The sequence below is a fragment of the Hyperolius riggenbachi genome, chromosome 7 (genome assembly GCF_040937935.1).
Source record: "Hyperolius riggenbachi isolate aHypRig1 chromosome 7, aHypRig1.pri, whole genome shotgun sequence".
In the NCBI taxonomy this organism is placed as follows: domain Eukaryota; kingdom Metazoa; phylum Chordata; class Amphibia; order Anura; family Hyperoliidae; genus Hyperolius; species Hyperolius riggenbachi.
The window spans coordinates 78,514,322-78,526,270 of NC_090652.1; the positions used below are offsets into that span (position 1 = coordinate 78,514,322).

At 44.4% G+C, this 11,949-nt stretch overlaps 1 protein-coding gene across 1 annotated transcript in view; it reads left to right on the forward strand.

Moving 5' to 3' along the window:
• LOC137525562 (mitogen-activated protein kinase kinase kinase A-like) overlaps positions 1-5,497 on the forward strand; it is a 38,213-nt gene extending 32,716 nt beyond the window's left edge. The window contains exons 4-5 of the mRNA XM_068246699.1: positions 4,207-4,314; positions 4,406-5,497. Of these exons, the coding sequence (XP_068102800.1) occupies positions 4,207-4,314; positions 4,406-4,831 (534 nt within the window). The 3' untranslated portion in view covers positions 4,832-5,497. The remainder of the gene's footprint in view (positions 1-4,206; positions 4,315-4,405) is intronic.
• The last annotated feature ends 6,452 nt before the right edge of the window (positions 5,498-11,949 follow it).

Here is an 11,949-nt window from a genome sequence, read left to right on the forward strand (position 1 = left end):
CAAATAGCATTTATATTGCGCTTTTCTCCTGGCGGACTCAAAGCGCCAATTTACAGCTGCATGGGATTTCATTAAGCTGTACATGCTAGGACAGAATCACTAAGGCTTGTTTCTGAGATGGTGTTTACATTTGGATTGACTGGAATTCAAAGTACATACAAAATAACAACATTTTTAATGCCTTGTCCCCATGAATGTCTTCCGGCAATCTCCTATAAGATACTCTGCAAATAGAGCCATTTGAAGAATACCCTTACTTGACATTATATATAAGAGGTGCATCCCCACCTCCTTCAAAGTGGTGCAGCTAGGGAAGTAAGCCCCACACAGTGGCCTCAATTCACGGAGCACTATCAAACGTTTATCAAACACTTTATCAAACGTTTGATAATTTACCTCATGGGTAAAATCTCATTTTAAATTCACTAATGTGTTATATATTTATCGAATGTTTTACCGATAAAACGTTCAACAAATATATAACACCTTAGTGAGATTTTACCCATGAGGTAAATTATCAAACGTTTGATAAAGTGTTTGGTAAACGTTTGATAATGCTCCGTGAATTGAGGCCAGTGACTTGTGCTGAAATCTGAAAGCCCTCTTTAATATCAAGGGGACCCCAGATGCCCCCCTTCCCCGGTGAAATAAGAAGTACAATGTAGAGAAGATGTCCTCATCCACCAGATCAGAACTAAACTGACTTCTTGTCTCAAACACATATTTACATTGACACTTTCAATATGTAAATTTACTGCCACTGCCTATTTGAAAAATAGAAGAGGTCAGGAAGCTTGCACGCAGGAAAAAGAAAAGGAGACCAAGAGCCCAATATGGTGTAGTATGTTTGCAAGTCACAAATAAACAGAGTTTATGACTTAGGGCAGTTATACTCACAAGAGTGGGTTACCACACAGGCAACCACTGTATAGGCGGGTGGGGAGATTATGATCCGACCCCACTCTGGTTTAAGAAGTCGTTCTCTGTAGACAGGAAAAAAGGGTAACGCCCCACCACCTTGGGTGGACTAGACTATGGTGTAGATAGAAGCTTGAACAGAGGTAAGGGTCTGGTATACAGCCAAGCGCCTCTATCAGAGATGCTTGGCTGTATACCAGACCCTTACTAGTTTGTTCTCCTCAATTTGCCTGATGAAGCAGGATTGTGCCTGTGAAATGTGTTGCAATTTGGAATACCTATTAAATGCAATATTTTGTATGAAATAACAGAATTGTGTCTGTTTGGTCTACTGGGGAGGTAAGTCCACCACTACCTCCTCTTTAAAACAGTTTTAACACTGTTTTACCCTACTTTGGTGCCTCTCTTCAAGCTTCTACACCATATTTGAAAAACAGTAACTGAAGAAAACACATTTCAGACCATCCTGCCCATTCAGCCAATTGCAGTAATCACCAAGGGATGGTAGATCCCCTTCCCCCATCAGTATTATATAATCTATAAAATCCTGCAATGTAACCAGCGCTGAGAAAAAAAAATGCTGATATCCTTTTTGCATTATTTCCGCAAAAATAATGTAAAATAAGGACTTTGAAGGCAGGTAGAGAAATGCAGAAAAGTCGGCACTGCTGGTACTTCGTACATTTATTCTTCACAAGTGGCAAACATCATGAAATACGTGCATGAAAAAAGTATTAGACATACCATATTGTTGGAGGCTGTGACAAGTGGTGGGTGCAGGGCACAGAGTAGCCTTACGGCCGTTTCGCGCTGGCAATGCGCTTCTACGGAGAAGCGCATTGCCAGCGCGAAACGGCCGTAAGGCTACTCTGTGCCCTGCACCCACCACTTGTCACAGCCTCCAACAATATGGTATGTCTAATACTTTTTTCATGCACGTATTTCATGATGTTTGCCACTTGTGAAGAATAAATGTACGAAGTACCAGCAGTGCCGACTTTTCTGCATTTCTCTACCTGCCTTCAATTGTTCCTTTCCACAAGCCAGAGCACGCTGTCTCCGTGTGTAGAGGCTGAAGCTCCTGCCGAAGACCCCTCCTATTTGCCTAGTGTACTGTAGTGCCGACCTCTTCCTCCTCTTCCTCCCTTCCCTCAAAATAAGGACTTTTCAGCAAAAATTCCTTTGAAAATAATTTTGACTTTTCGCATTAAAGGCCGTCATTTTTTGTGTTTTTTTTTTTTTGTGGTTTTTTTTTTTGTGTTAAAAGGTGTGATTTTCAAATGTTTTGCAAATGGACGCATCGGGAAAAAAATGTGTTTCCTTTGACCATGTTCCAAAAAATATAATGTATGTTTGCAAATATATTCTCAAAATCAAAAATAGCATTTTCAATGCAAAATTACTTTGACGAAAATTCACAAGCGACACTACATGTGACCAGGTATGCGATTCCTCCCATGCAGGCATGAACAGATTGGTAAACCCAAGTGCAAATATGGTCCCCATATCTTTCCCAACACAATGATGCAGATGGCACTTATCCCCAAACAAGAAATAGTTATGAGTCGATATAGATGTTATAACTGTAGAATTCAATATAAACTCTATTTGTTCTTGACACATGTAACCATCCCTTTCTAAATAAAATTTAACTACTTCTTTTAAGTTCATGGGCTCGATTCACAAAGCGGTGCTAACCCAGTTAGAGACTTTAGGCGTGATAACCATTGCACCACACTGGTGAAAAGCCAGTTTAGGTGTGATAAGTTTAGGCATGCTAAGTTTAGGCATGCTAAGTTTAGGCATGCTAAGTTTAGATATGTTTAGATTGCGCATAAAGCCCTGCACGCAAAGCAGCGCCAATAAACTCTATGCGAAGTGCACCAGACTTTGCTAGCACAAAACTTTTGATCAGCTGTGCACTGTGGTGCTAACCCAGTTGGCGCTTAAACTTATCACACCTAAACTTATCACACCTAAATTTATCATGCCTAAACTTATCACACCTAAACTTATCACACCTAAACTTATCATGCCTAAACTGAGTTTAGGCGTGATAAAGGGCTTTTCACCAGCGTGCTAACTGTTAGCACCGCTTTGTGAATCAGGCCCCTAGAATTTAACTGCTTCTTTTGAATAGTCTATTTTAGTATGAAGAACTGTGCATTTATTGTGCATAAAAGCCATCCATCTTCCCATTCTACATCACTGACTAACCACTTTTTCCTCTACTATAGTATATCTACATCCTGTGTAACTTCATCCAAGCCACTAGGATGTAGATATATGATTTTTAGCAGAAGCAGTGCTGTGGACGATCGGGCGCGCTCCTGACACAGCATGCTTCTGTACTAATTGGTCTGAGGGAACTGGAGTTCTCTTAGCCAATTAGTGGACTTCCTACGGAGGAATGATCAATGCTATGCCCATTTGCATTGATCATTCCTCCCTGCTCCATGTCACAAACAGTAAACAAAAAGTTGCAAAGAAAAGCATGACTCACCTTTTAGGATCTATCGGCAATCATCCTGCAGGAACTGCTGTTCACCGCTCCGCAGCCAACCACGTACTGCCGTGTACAGTGGGTCCCAGCTTGATGACGTCATCAAGCAGGGACCCAGTGTAAACAGCAATACGGAGCTGTGACTGCGGAGCTGTGAACAGTGCCTCCTGCTGCACGATCTCTGCTAGATCCTGGGAGGTGAGTCCTGCTTTTCTATACAGGTTTTTTTTTTCTTACTGATCGGGGCAGGGGGGCTGCCTAATGTGGCGGGGGCTGGTAAATATGAGGGGGGGGGGCTGCCTAATAGTAAAGGGCACACTGGAGAGAGGGCTGGCAATACTGGAGGACTGGAGGCACATTTGGTATGGGAGGGATCTAATACCAGGGTACACATCAAGCTATGGTGTGTACCTAATGGCAAAACTGGCTATCTATATGGGGAGGGGGACCTAGCTATTTTTTAAATGGAGCTGATACTGGGGGCACAACTGGTTACCTGTACTGGGAAGGGGCACATCTGGCTATCTATATGGGTGGGGGGAATGGGAACCTAATTTTGTGAGTACTCCTTCACATCTTCATACTTGCCAATGTGACAATATTACACCATGTGGTCTCCCTTTACCTCTGTGTGCTTTTCTAAGGTGATCTAAATATTATCTCTCAAGTCTTCTGGAGCTTGAGACAAGTAAAAAAAAAAAAATACTCTGGTCTGGCCACCAGAGGGACAAGCTAGGAGCTGGATATTTTATGTTTTGTTTTTTATTTTTTCTTTCTTTTTATAGATCTCAAATGAAGATAAATTATATGTTGGCCTAGAGGTGATGCAAGCCATGCAATATATCCATTCAAAAAATATAATACATCAAGATATTAAACCTGCTAATATTCTAGTAAGTGTAGCACTGCCTTTAAATTATAGATTTATACTGTAGATTTATTTCCAATACTGTTGGGAGACAACATATTTATCATATTTTATAGGTTGAAGCAAGAACAAAAAAAACTCTTCTAACAGACTGGGGCATGGCTAATATTCGAATAGCCATTTGCCCAGATATGTATGAGAAGATTGGACCAAGTGGAGGGACTGTTGCGTACATGGCCCCTGAATGCCTCATGCAAGGAAAGCCAGCAAACAAAATGTCTGACATGTGGTCAATTGGAGCTACAGTTGTTGAACTTTTCACTAAGCAAAAACCTTGGACAACATATACAGAAATGTTTCATAATATGTTCCTGAAACAAGTACCACGACCATTAGCTTTAATGAATTTAAAACAGCTGCCTCTTTTGAAATCCTGCTTCTCTTATGAACCAAAGCAGCGACCATCTGCCGCCGACATGGTTGTCGCTATAAAAAATATGGAAGGCGTGGATCTTGTAAAACGCTATGGCTATGCATGGTAATGAGGTTACCAGCCATGGTCATATGTGAGGACGATTTCCAAAGCTTGAATTCAACCAAACATGATCATGGAGCAAATACATAAAATATGAATTCAGTTGTAATTAATTATGAGTAAGGCCTGGGGCTCACTGGAGGTGTTTCAGCAGCAATTTCTCCTTTCTAGGAATTGCCTGTGATTCCAAAAGCGCTAGGCTAAGGAAAGCCCATGGCAGTGACTCCACACGGCCATTTCGATTTGCCAAAAACACAGGGGACAAAACTGTGCTCTCTGAAAACGCTCTGGAAATTGTTGTTTTTAATAGCAAAATTGTTCTAAAAAACGCTAGTGTTTTTGAGGGTGATTTGCAATCTCTAGTGGGCCCCAGGCCTTAGTGTTGCTAAGTTTTTTCTTTCACTAAAGTCAATGTGGCGATCAATGTACCTTCTTACATTGTAGGTGTGTGTAAGCACATTATACATTATTCAAACACACGGAGATCTTATTTACTGAGGTATCTTCAGACACGACTAAACGCTTGTGAAGTACGCCCTAATTGTGTCTGGTTTATATTTGTGAAGGATATTTTTTAATTGTAAATAAACATGTCTCAAACACTGTCCTATGCTTTAAATTTTCCTGGTATGATCAGCACCCATGTACTTCAAAAGGAAATGGAGTGCTATGACCTGGCCGTCCTTCAGTACCCCTCAGACGGTACCATGCAGTCTCCAAAGAAGGGTCAGCATCTTTTTTAATGGATTTTGAATAAAAGCGCTTACTGTATGTTTTAAGAGCTTTAATACTTGGAGGTGCTGATGCTTCTTTGGAGACTCCAGCATCAAATTTTTCGCATTTTAGATGATAAATCCCTAAGGTAACTATTTATGTATTTTTTTAATTGTCATTTTTTTATGCAAAGGTTTTATTAGGGTAACTATGGGAGACTGTGGGAGGTAAGGGGTTAATTTTAAATGTATGTGTTGGTCTTTTTATTAAAATAAATGTATGTACTGTAGGTGTAGTTTTATTATTTGGTCACAAGATGTTTTTGCACATTATCTTCCTGTGCATACTGTTAGTACGCTAACAGGAAGTAATGCACGTATGTGTTACTTTCATTATTATTAAAATGACTGCAGGCATCTCATTGATGCTGGCGATCATTGACGCTGTGTTCCCATTCATTGTTCTCCCCACTAACGGGTGGCAATGAGAATGCATGTGGGAGCAAGCGTGGGCACGTGCGATGGCCATTCACCACAATAGATGAATATCTATGTCCCGGGGCAGGAACTGAAGTCCTACGGGACATAGATATGTCAGTGGTTAAACAACAGTAATTGGTGAATGGCAACTGAGCCAATTAAAGTACCTGGAAAGTGAGCCAATGAAAGCGGCTCCTGACTGGCTCACAGAGCTCTGCTGTCATAGAGACAGCAGAGAGAGGGGCCTGCGGCAACTGCACAGTGCCGCAATCGTCGGTAGTAGCGGGAGCTGGAGGTAAACAAGTTGAAATCTACGTCTTGCCAGAGCTGCACAGCCCTCTACAGGACGTAGTTTCCAACCAACATGGTCTGCAAGCAGTTAAAGAGACACTGAAGTCTCAAGAAAAACATCTTTTTATTTAAAAAATGTGTTTAATATGCTAGCCCTACCTAAACCGCCGCATTCCCGTCGCTGTAATCTATCTAAATCTCCCCTAACTCCCACCTCCCTCTCCCTGCAAAATTCACAACTTTCTTCGTCGTGGATTTTGCTACTATAGGAGGCAGAGCTATGAGCCGCAGCTCTGCCTCCTTACGCGTCAATCAGCCGCGTATCTCCACCTCTCCCCCGCCCCTCTCAGTGAAGGAAGACTGAGAGGGGCGGGGAAAGGCGGCAATCCAGGCTGATAGATGCGCTGAGAGGCAGAGCTTCGGCTCATAGTTCTGTCTCTCATGGAAGCGCTGCCCGTATTGCCCCCCAGGGAGTTTGGGGGATTTAGATACATTACAGCAGCGGGAATATGGCGGTTTAGGTAAAGCAAACATATTAAGCAAATTTTTTAAATAAAAAGATATTTTTCTTGAGACTTCAGAGTCTCTTTAAGGTGAAAACAGCCAGCCAGCTGAAGTGGTTAAAATACCACTTGGGTTATTGAAATCTCATGGAGAATGTAAAAGGAACTACTTTTATTATTATTGTAATTTTTTCTTAATAATCTCAGGTTGTTTTAAATTTAGCATTTATAAAAAAAAAAAAAAAATGCTCTGAATGCTAAATGATCCTGTAATGTCACAATCACTCATTTACACTTATATTAGCAACCAGGGTTGCTCGTCACAAATTTGTGATCACGGATTACCCGTGATCACGGCTTGTTTTTCATGAATCTGGACTCTAATTCAAATCCGGAGATCGATACCGATCACAAATTCGAATTCGAATGTACCCGAAGTTCTACACTCAAATTTGGCCATGATCACGGTGTTAACCCATGATCATGAATTCGGATTGCGGTATCCAGGGGATGACGTCATTGGGCCAATCAGAAGGACCCCATCCAAGGCCCTAGCAACCAATCATAGGAGGGGAGCCTGACCCTCCCCTCCTTTATAAAAGGCGGCGTCCATCTTGAGGAGCCCGTCCTTGCTTGTGACTCTGCGGTACTGAGAGCATCTCCAGTGCTGCTGTTCGTCAGAGCAAGTGCTTTCCTACTGTTTTTGACACCGCGTTTTTTGCAATTTTACACCTCCTGAACACATTTATTGTACTGATTATTAGATAGTTAGTGATTTGATTGTTATAGTTCAGTAAGCTAGTGTAGTGTATATACTGTACTGTGCTAGGCTAGTGTTAGGTCCAGGGCCGCCATCACAAATTTGGGGCCCCTCACACATCATCAGGCTTGGCCCCCCCCGGGCCTACTCACTGGTTGCTGTGCCCGCCCACTAGCCACCCCACCCCCATGTCCGTGCGCGAAGTGTGCTGCAGACACAGTATAGGTTAGCCAGGTACAGGTGCCCCAGTATAGGTAGCCAGGTATAGGAGGTGCCCCAGTATAGGTAGCTAGGTATAGGTGGTTCCAGCCCCAGTAAAGGTAGCCAGGTATAGGTGGTGGCCCAGTATAAGTAGCCTGTAGCCAGATATAGGTGGTGCCCCAGTATAGAAAGTTCGCTGTAGCGGGCTCACTCATCTGCTCCCCACGTTCAAGCGCTGATGTCACTCTTCTCTCAGTGCTGGAACACGGTGTGCTGGTTAATGAGCCACAGGCCCGCAGCCAGCACATGCGGCCCTTCCAGCGCTTTGGGGGGGGGGGGGGGGGTGCAGGGCCCCCACAAGCCCTGGGCCCCTCATTGCAGTGTCAGTTGTCCCCTCCCTGATGGCTGCCCTGGTTAGGTCTATGTGCAGGCTAGGGCCTGCTAGCCTAGGTAGCCTTAGCCTACTAGCTTAGGTAGGTTAGGGATTATAGTTAGTGGTTGTGTTCTACTGGTTTAGTTAATTTGCACTGTTAGTCTGTGAGTGTATTTAGTGATGCAGCTGCAGTACTGTGTTAGTTACTGTTAGCAGCAGGCAGGCCAGCCCAGCATCTGTTGTTGTGATTTTGACTGCTGCGGCTGCGTGCGTCTGTCTGACTTTATTGTGTGACAGACTTATTGTCACTGTCTGTTACTTTCACACTGTCACATAGTTACTTAGTTATCGACTACTGTATAGACTACACTACTACTACTAGGGATTATATTTACAGTGGTTTGCAAAAGTATTCGGCCCCCTTGACGTTTTCCACATTTTGTCATATTACTGCCACAAACATGAATCAATTTGATTGGAATTCCATGTGAAAGACCAATACAAAGTGGTGTACACGTGAGAAGTGCAACGAAAATCATACATGATTCCAAACATTTAAAAAAAATAACTGCAAAGTGAGGTGTGCGTAATTATTCAGCCCCCTGAGTCAATACTTTGTAGAACCACCTTTTGCTGCAATTACAGCTGCCAGTCTTTTAGGGTAAGTCTCTACCAGTTTTGTACATCTAGAGACTGAAATCCTTGCCCATTCTTCTTTGCAAAACAGCTCTGGCTCAGTCAGATTAGATGGACTGCGTTTGTGAACAGCAGTTTTCAGATCTTGTCACAGATTCTCGATTGGATTTAGATCTGGACTTTGACTGGGCCATTCTAACACATGGATATGTTTTGTTTTAAACCATTCCATTGTTGCCCTGGCTTTATGTTTAGGGTCGTTGTCCTGCTGGAAGGTGAACCTCCGCCCCAGTCTCAAGTCTTTTGCAGTCTCCAAGAGGTTTTCTTCCAAGATTGCCCCATATTTGGCTCCAACCATCTTCCCATCAACTCTGACCAGCTTTCCTGTCCCTGCTGAAGAGAAGCACCCCCAGAGCATGATGCTGCTACCACCATATTCGACAGTGCGGATGGTGTGTTAGTTTTCCGCCATACGTAGCATTTTGCATTTTGGTCAAAATGTTCCATTTTGGTCTCATCTGACCAGAGCACATGTTTGCTGTGTCCCCCACATGGCTTGTAGAAAACTGCAAACTGGACTTTTTATGCTTTTCTGTTAACAATGGCTTTCTTCTTGCCACTCTTCCATAAAGGCCAACTTTGTGCAGTGCATATAATAATTGTCCTATGGACAGATTCCCCCACCTGAGCTGTAGATCTTTGCAGCTCGTCCAGAGTCACCATGGGCCTCTTGACTGCCTTTCTGATCAGCACTCTCCTTGTTCGGCCTGTGAGTTTAGGTGGACGGTCTTGTCTTGGTAGGTTTGCAGTTGTGCTATACTCCTTGCATTTCTGAATGATCGCTTGAACAGTGCTCCGTGGGAAGTTCACGGCTTTGGAAATCTTTTTGTAGCCTAAGCCTGCTTTAGTAACTCTCAATAACTTTATCCCTGACCTGTCTTGTGTGTTCTTTGGACTTCATGGTGTTGTTGCTCCCAATATTCTCTTAGACAACCTCTGAGGCAGATTCTCTTAGACAACCTCTGAGGCAGTCACAGAGCAGCTGTATTTGTACTAACATTAGATTACACACAGGTGCACTCTATTTAGTCATTAGCACTCATCAGGAAATGTCTATGGGCAACTGACTGCACTCAGACCAAAGGGGGCTGAATAATTATGCACACCCGCAGTTATGTATTTGTAAAAAATGTTTGGAAACATGTATGATTTTCGTTCCACTGCTCACATATACACCACTTTGTATTGGTCTTTCAATGGGAATTCCCAAAAAATTGATTCATGTTTGTGGCAGTAATATGACAAAATGTGGAAAACTTCAAGGGGGCCGAATACTTTTGCAAACCACTGTAGTAGTTGTGTACTAGTTTAGTTAATCTGTACTTCTAGTCTGTGAGTTGATTTTTTGACGCAGCTGCAGTACTGTTTTGTTAGTTACTTAGCAGACAGGCCAGCATCTGTTGTGATTTTGACTGCTGCGCCTGCGTGCGTCTGCCTGGCTTTATTGTGTGACAGAAGTTTTATTGTCACTGTCTGTCACATTAGTTACTTAGTTATTGACTACTAGTCTTTGACTACTACACTACTACTAGTACTACTAGTTAAAAGAAAAAAAAACACTTTGATTTTTTTTTTGGCACCAACCCAGACTCTTTATAAAAGTTTACGCCCTTTCTATATATATATATATATATATATATATATATATATATATATATATATATATATTTTTCTCTCTTTTCCTTATTGTATTAGTCTATTATTGTACAATGACTGACAGATGGAGATGTCTGGGCACCACCAGGAGAGGCAGTGCCATTGCTGCAGCCACTTCCAGCACCAGCAGGTCTGTGACTGGTCCGCCGCCCGCCACTGGACCGCAGAGTTGTGGAGGAGGGAGCAGAGGCGCAACAGCAGCGTGTTGCGCCCATCTTTGAGACAGGTCATCCCCCCGGCCCATTGCGGAGAGTCAGGCACAAGCTGTGTTGGAAATGATGGCAGAGCAGCAAGCCACCATTTCCAGCCAGACCTCCAGCGTCAGCGAGACCAGTGCCACCACCACCAGCACTCCGGTCCGCAGCAGGCCTCCACCACCGCTTTAGGTCACGTCGACCCCAGCGACCAGCCTGCCCTCACTGAGCTCGCTCTTCACCCCAGGGACCGCAAGCGCTTTGAGGGATGTAGTTGCCGAGTTTGAGGAGGAGATGATGGGGACATGCAAGGAGGAGGAGTTTGAGGTGGAGGAGTTTGTTGTCAGCGCACAACAATCTGAATTTCCTGAGTAGGAAGAGGGGCATGCTGCAGAGGATGCTGGGGCAGAAGAGTTGGTTGGGGGCTCAGAGGAGATGTTTGGGGATGATGATGATGAGGAGGTGCAGGACTGTCCCTATGTGTCACCACCACAGTTGGGTGAAGGCAGCTCATCATCGGAGGAGGAGGCATCTCAGGCACAGAGGAGCGGCAGCAGCATGGCGGCCGGCACAGGGCATGGAAGGCAGGAGCCACGGCCTGCTGCTTCAGCCGCTACCACCACCACCCGCACCAAACCTCCTCCAAGCAAAGCGAAAAAAAAACAGCCCTCCAAAGGCAAAAAACCTCCTCAGCCCTCAAGCTTGAAGGGCAAGTTAAAATCCCCAGTCTGGCGGTACTTCACTGTGTGCGATGACGATAAGACCTGTGCCATTTTCCACAGTTGTGGTGCCAGCCTGAGCAGAGGTCGTGATCTGAACAAGTTGGGTACCTCGTGCCTGCAGACCCACTTGGACACCAGGCATCTTGATGACTGCACTGAGTTTCTGAGGCTGAGAGACAGTGGCGCAGGCAGTGCTCACAGCCAGATAGCCACTGCACAGCCTTCAGCAGCAGCAGCATCCCACCCTCCTGCTCATCCAACATCAGCAGCAGGAGCACAGAAAGGCACTCCTCCCCCCCTGGGCAGCCCTCCACAATTGCCTCGTCATCCTCCCATGCACTCAAACGCCGCCAGACCCTGCTCAGCGAGTCGTTCCCCGGTGTGACCAAGGTTCTGCCTCCCACCAACAGGCGCATCCGGGCACTGAACGCGTTGCTTGCCCAGGCCATGTGCTCCCAGCTCCTGCCATACTCCTTTGTGCAGGAGGGGAGTGACATGAGAGCACGCCTACACTACAGGATCCCGGAGTGGCAAAT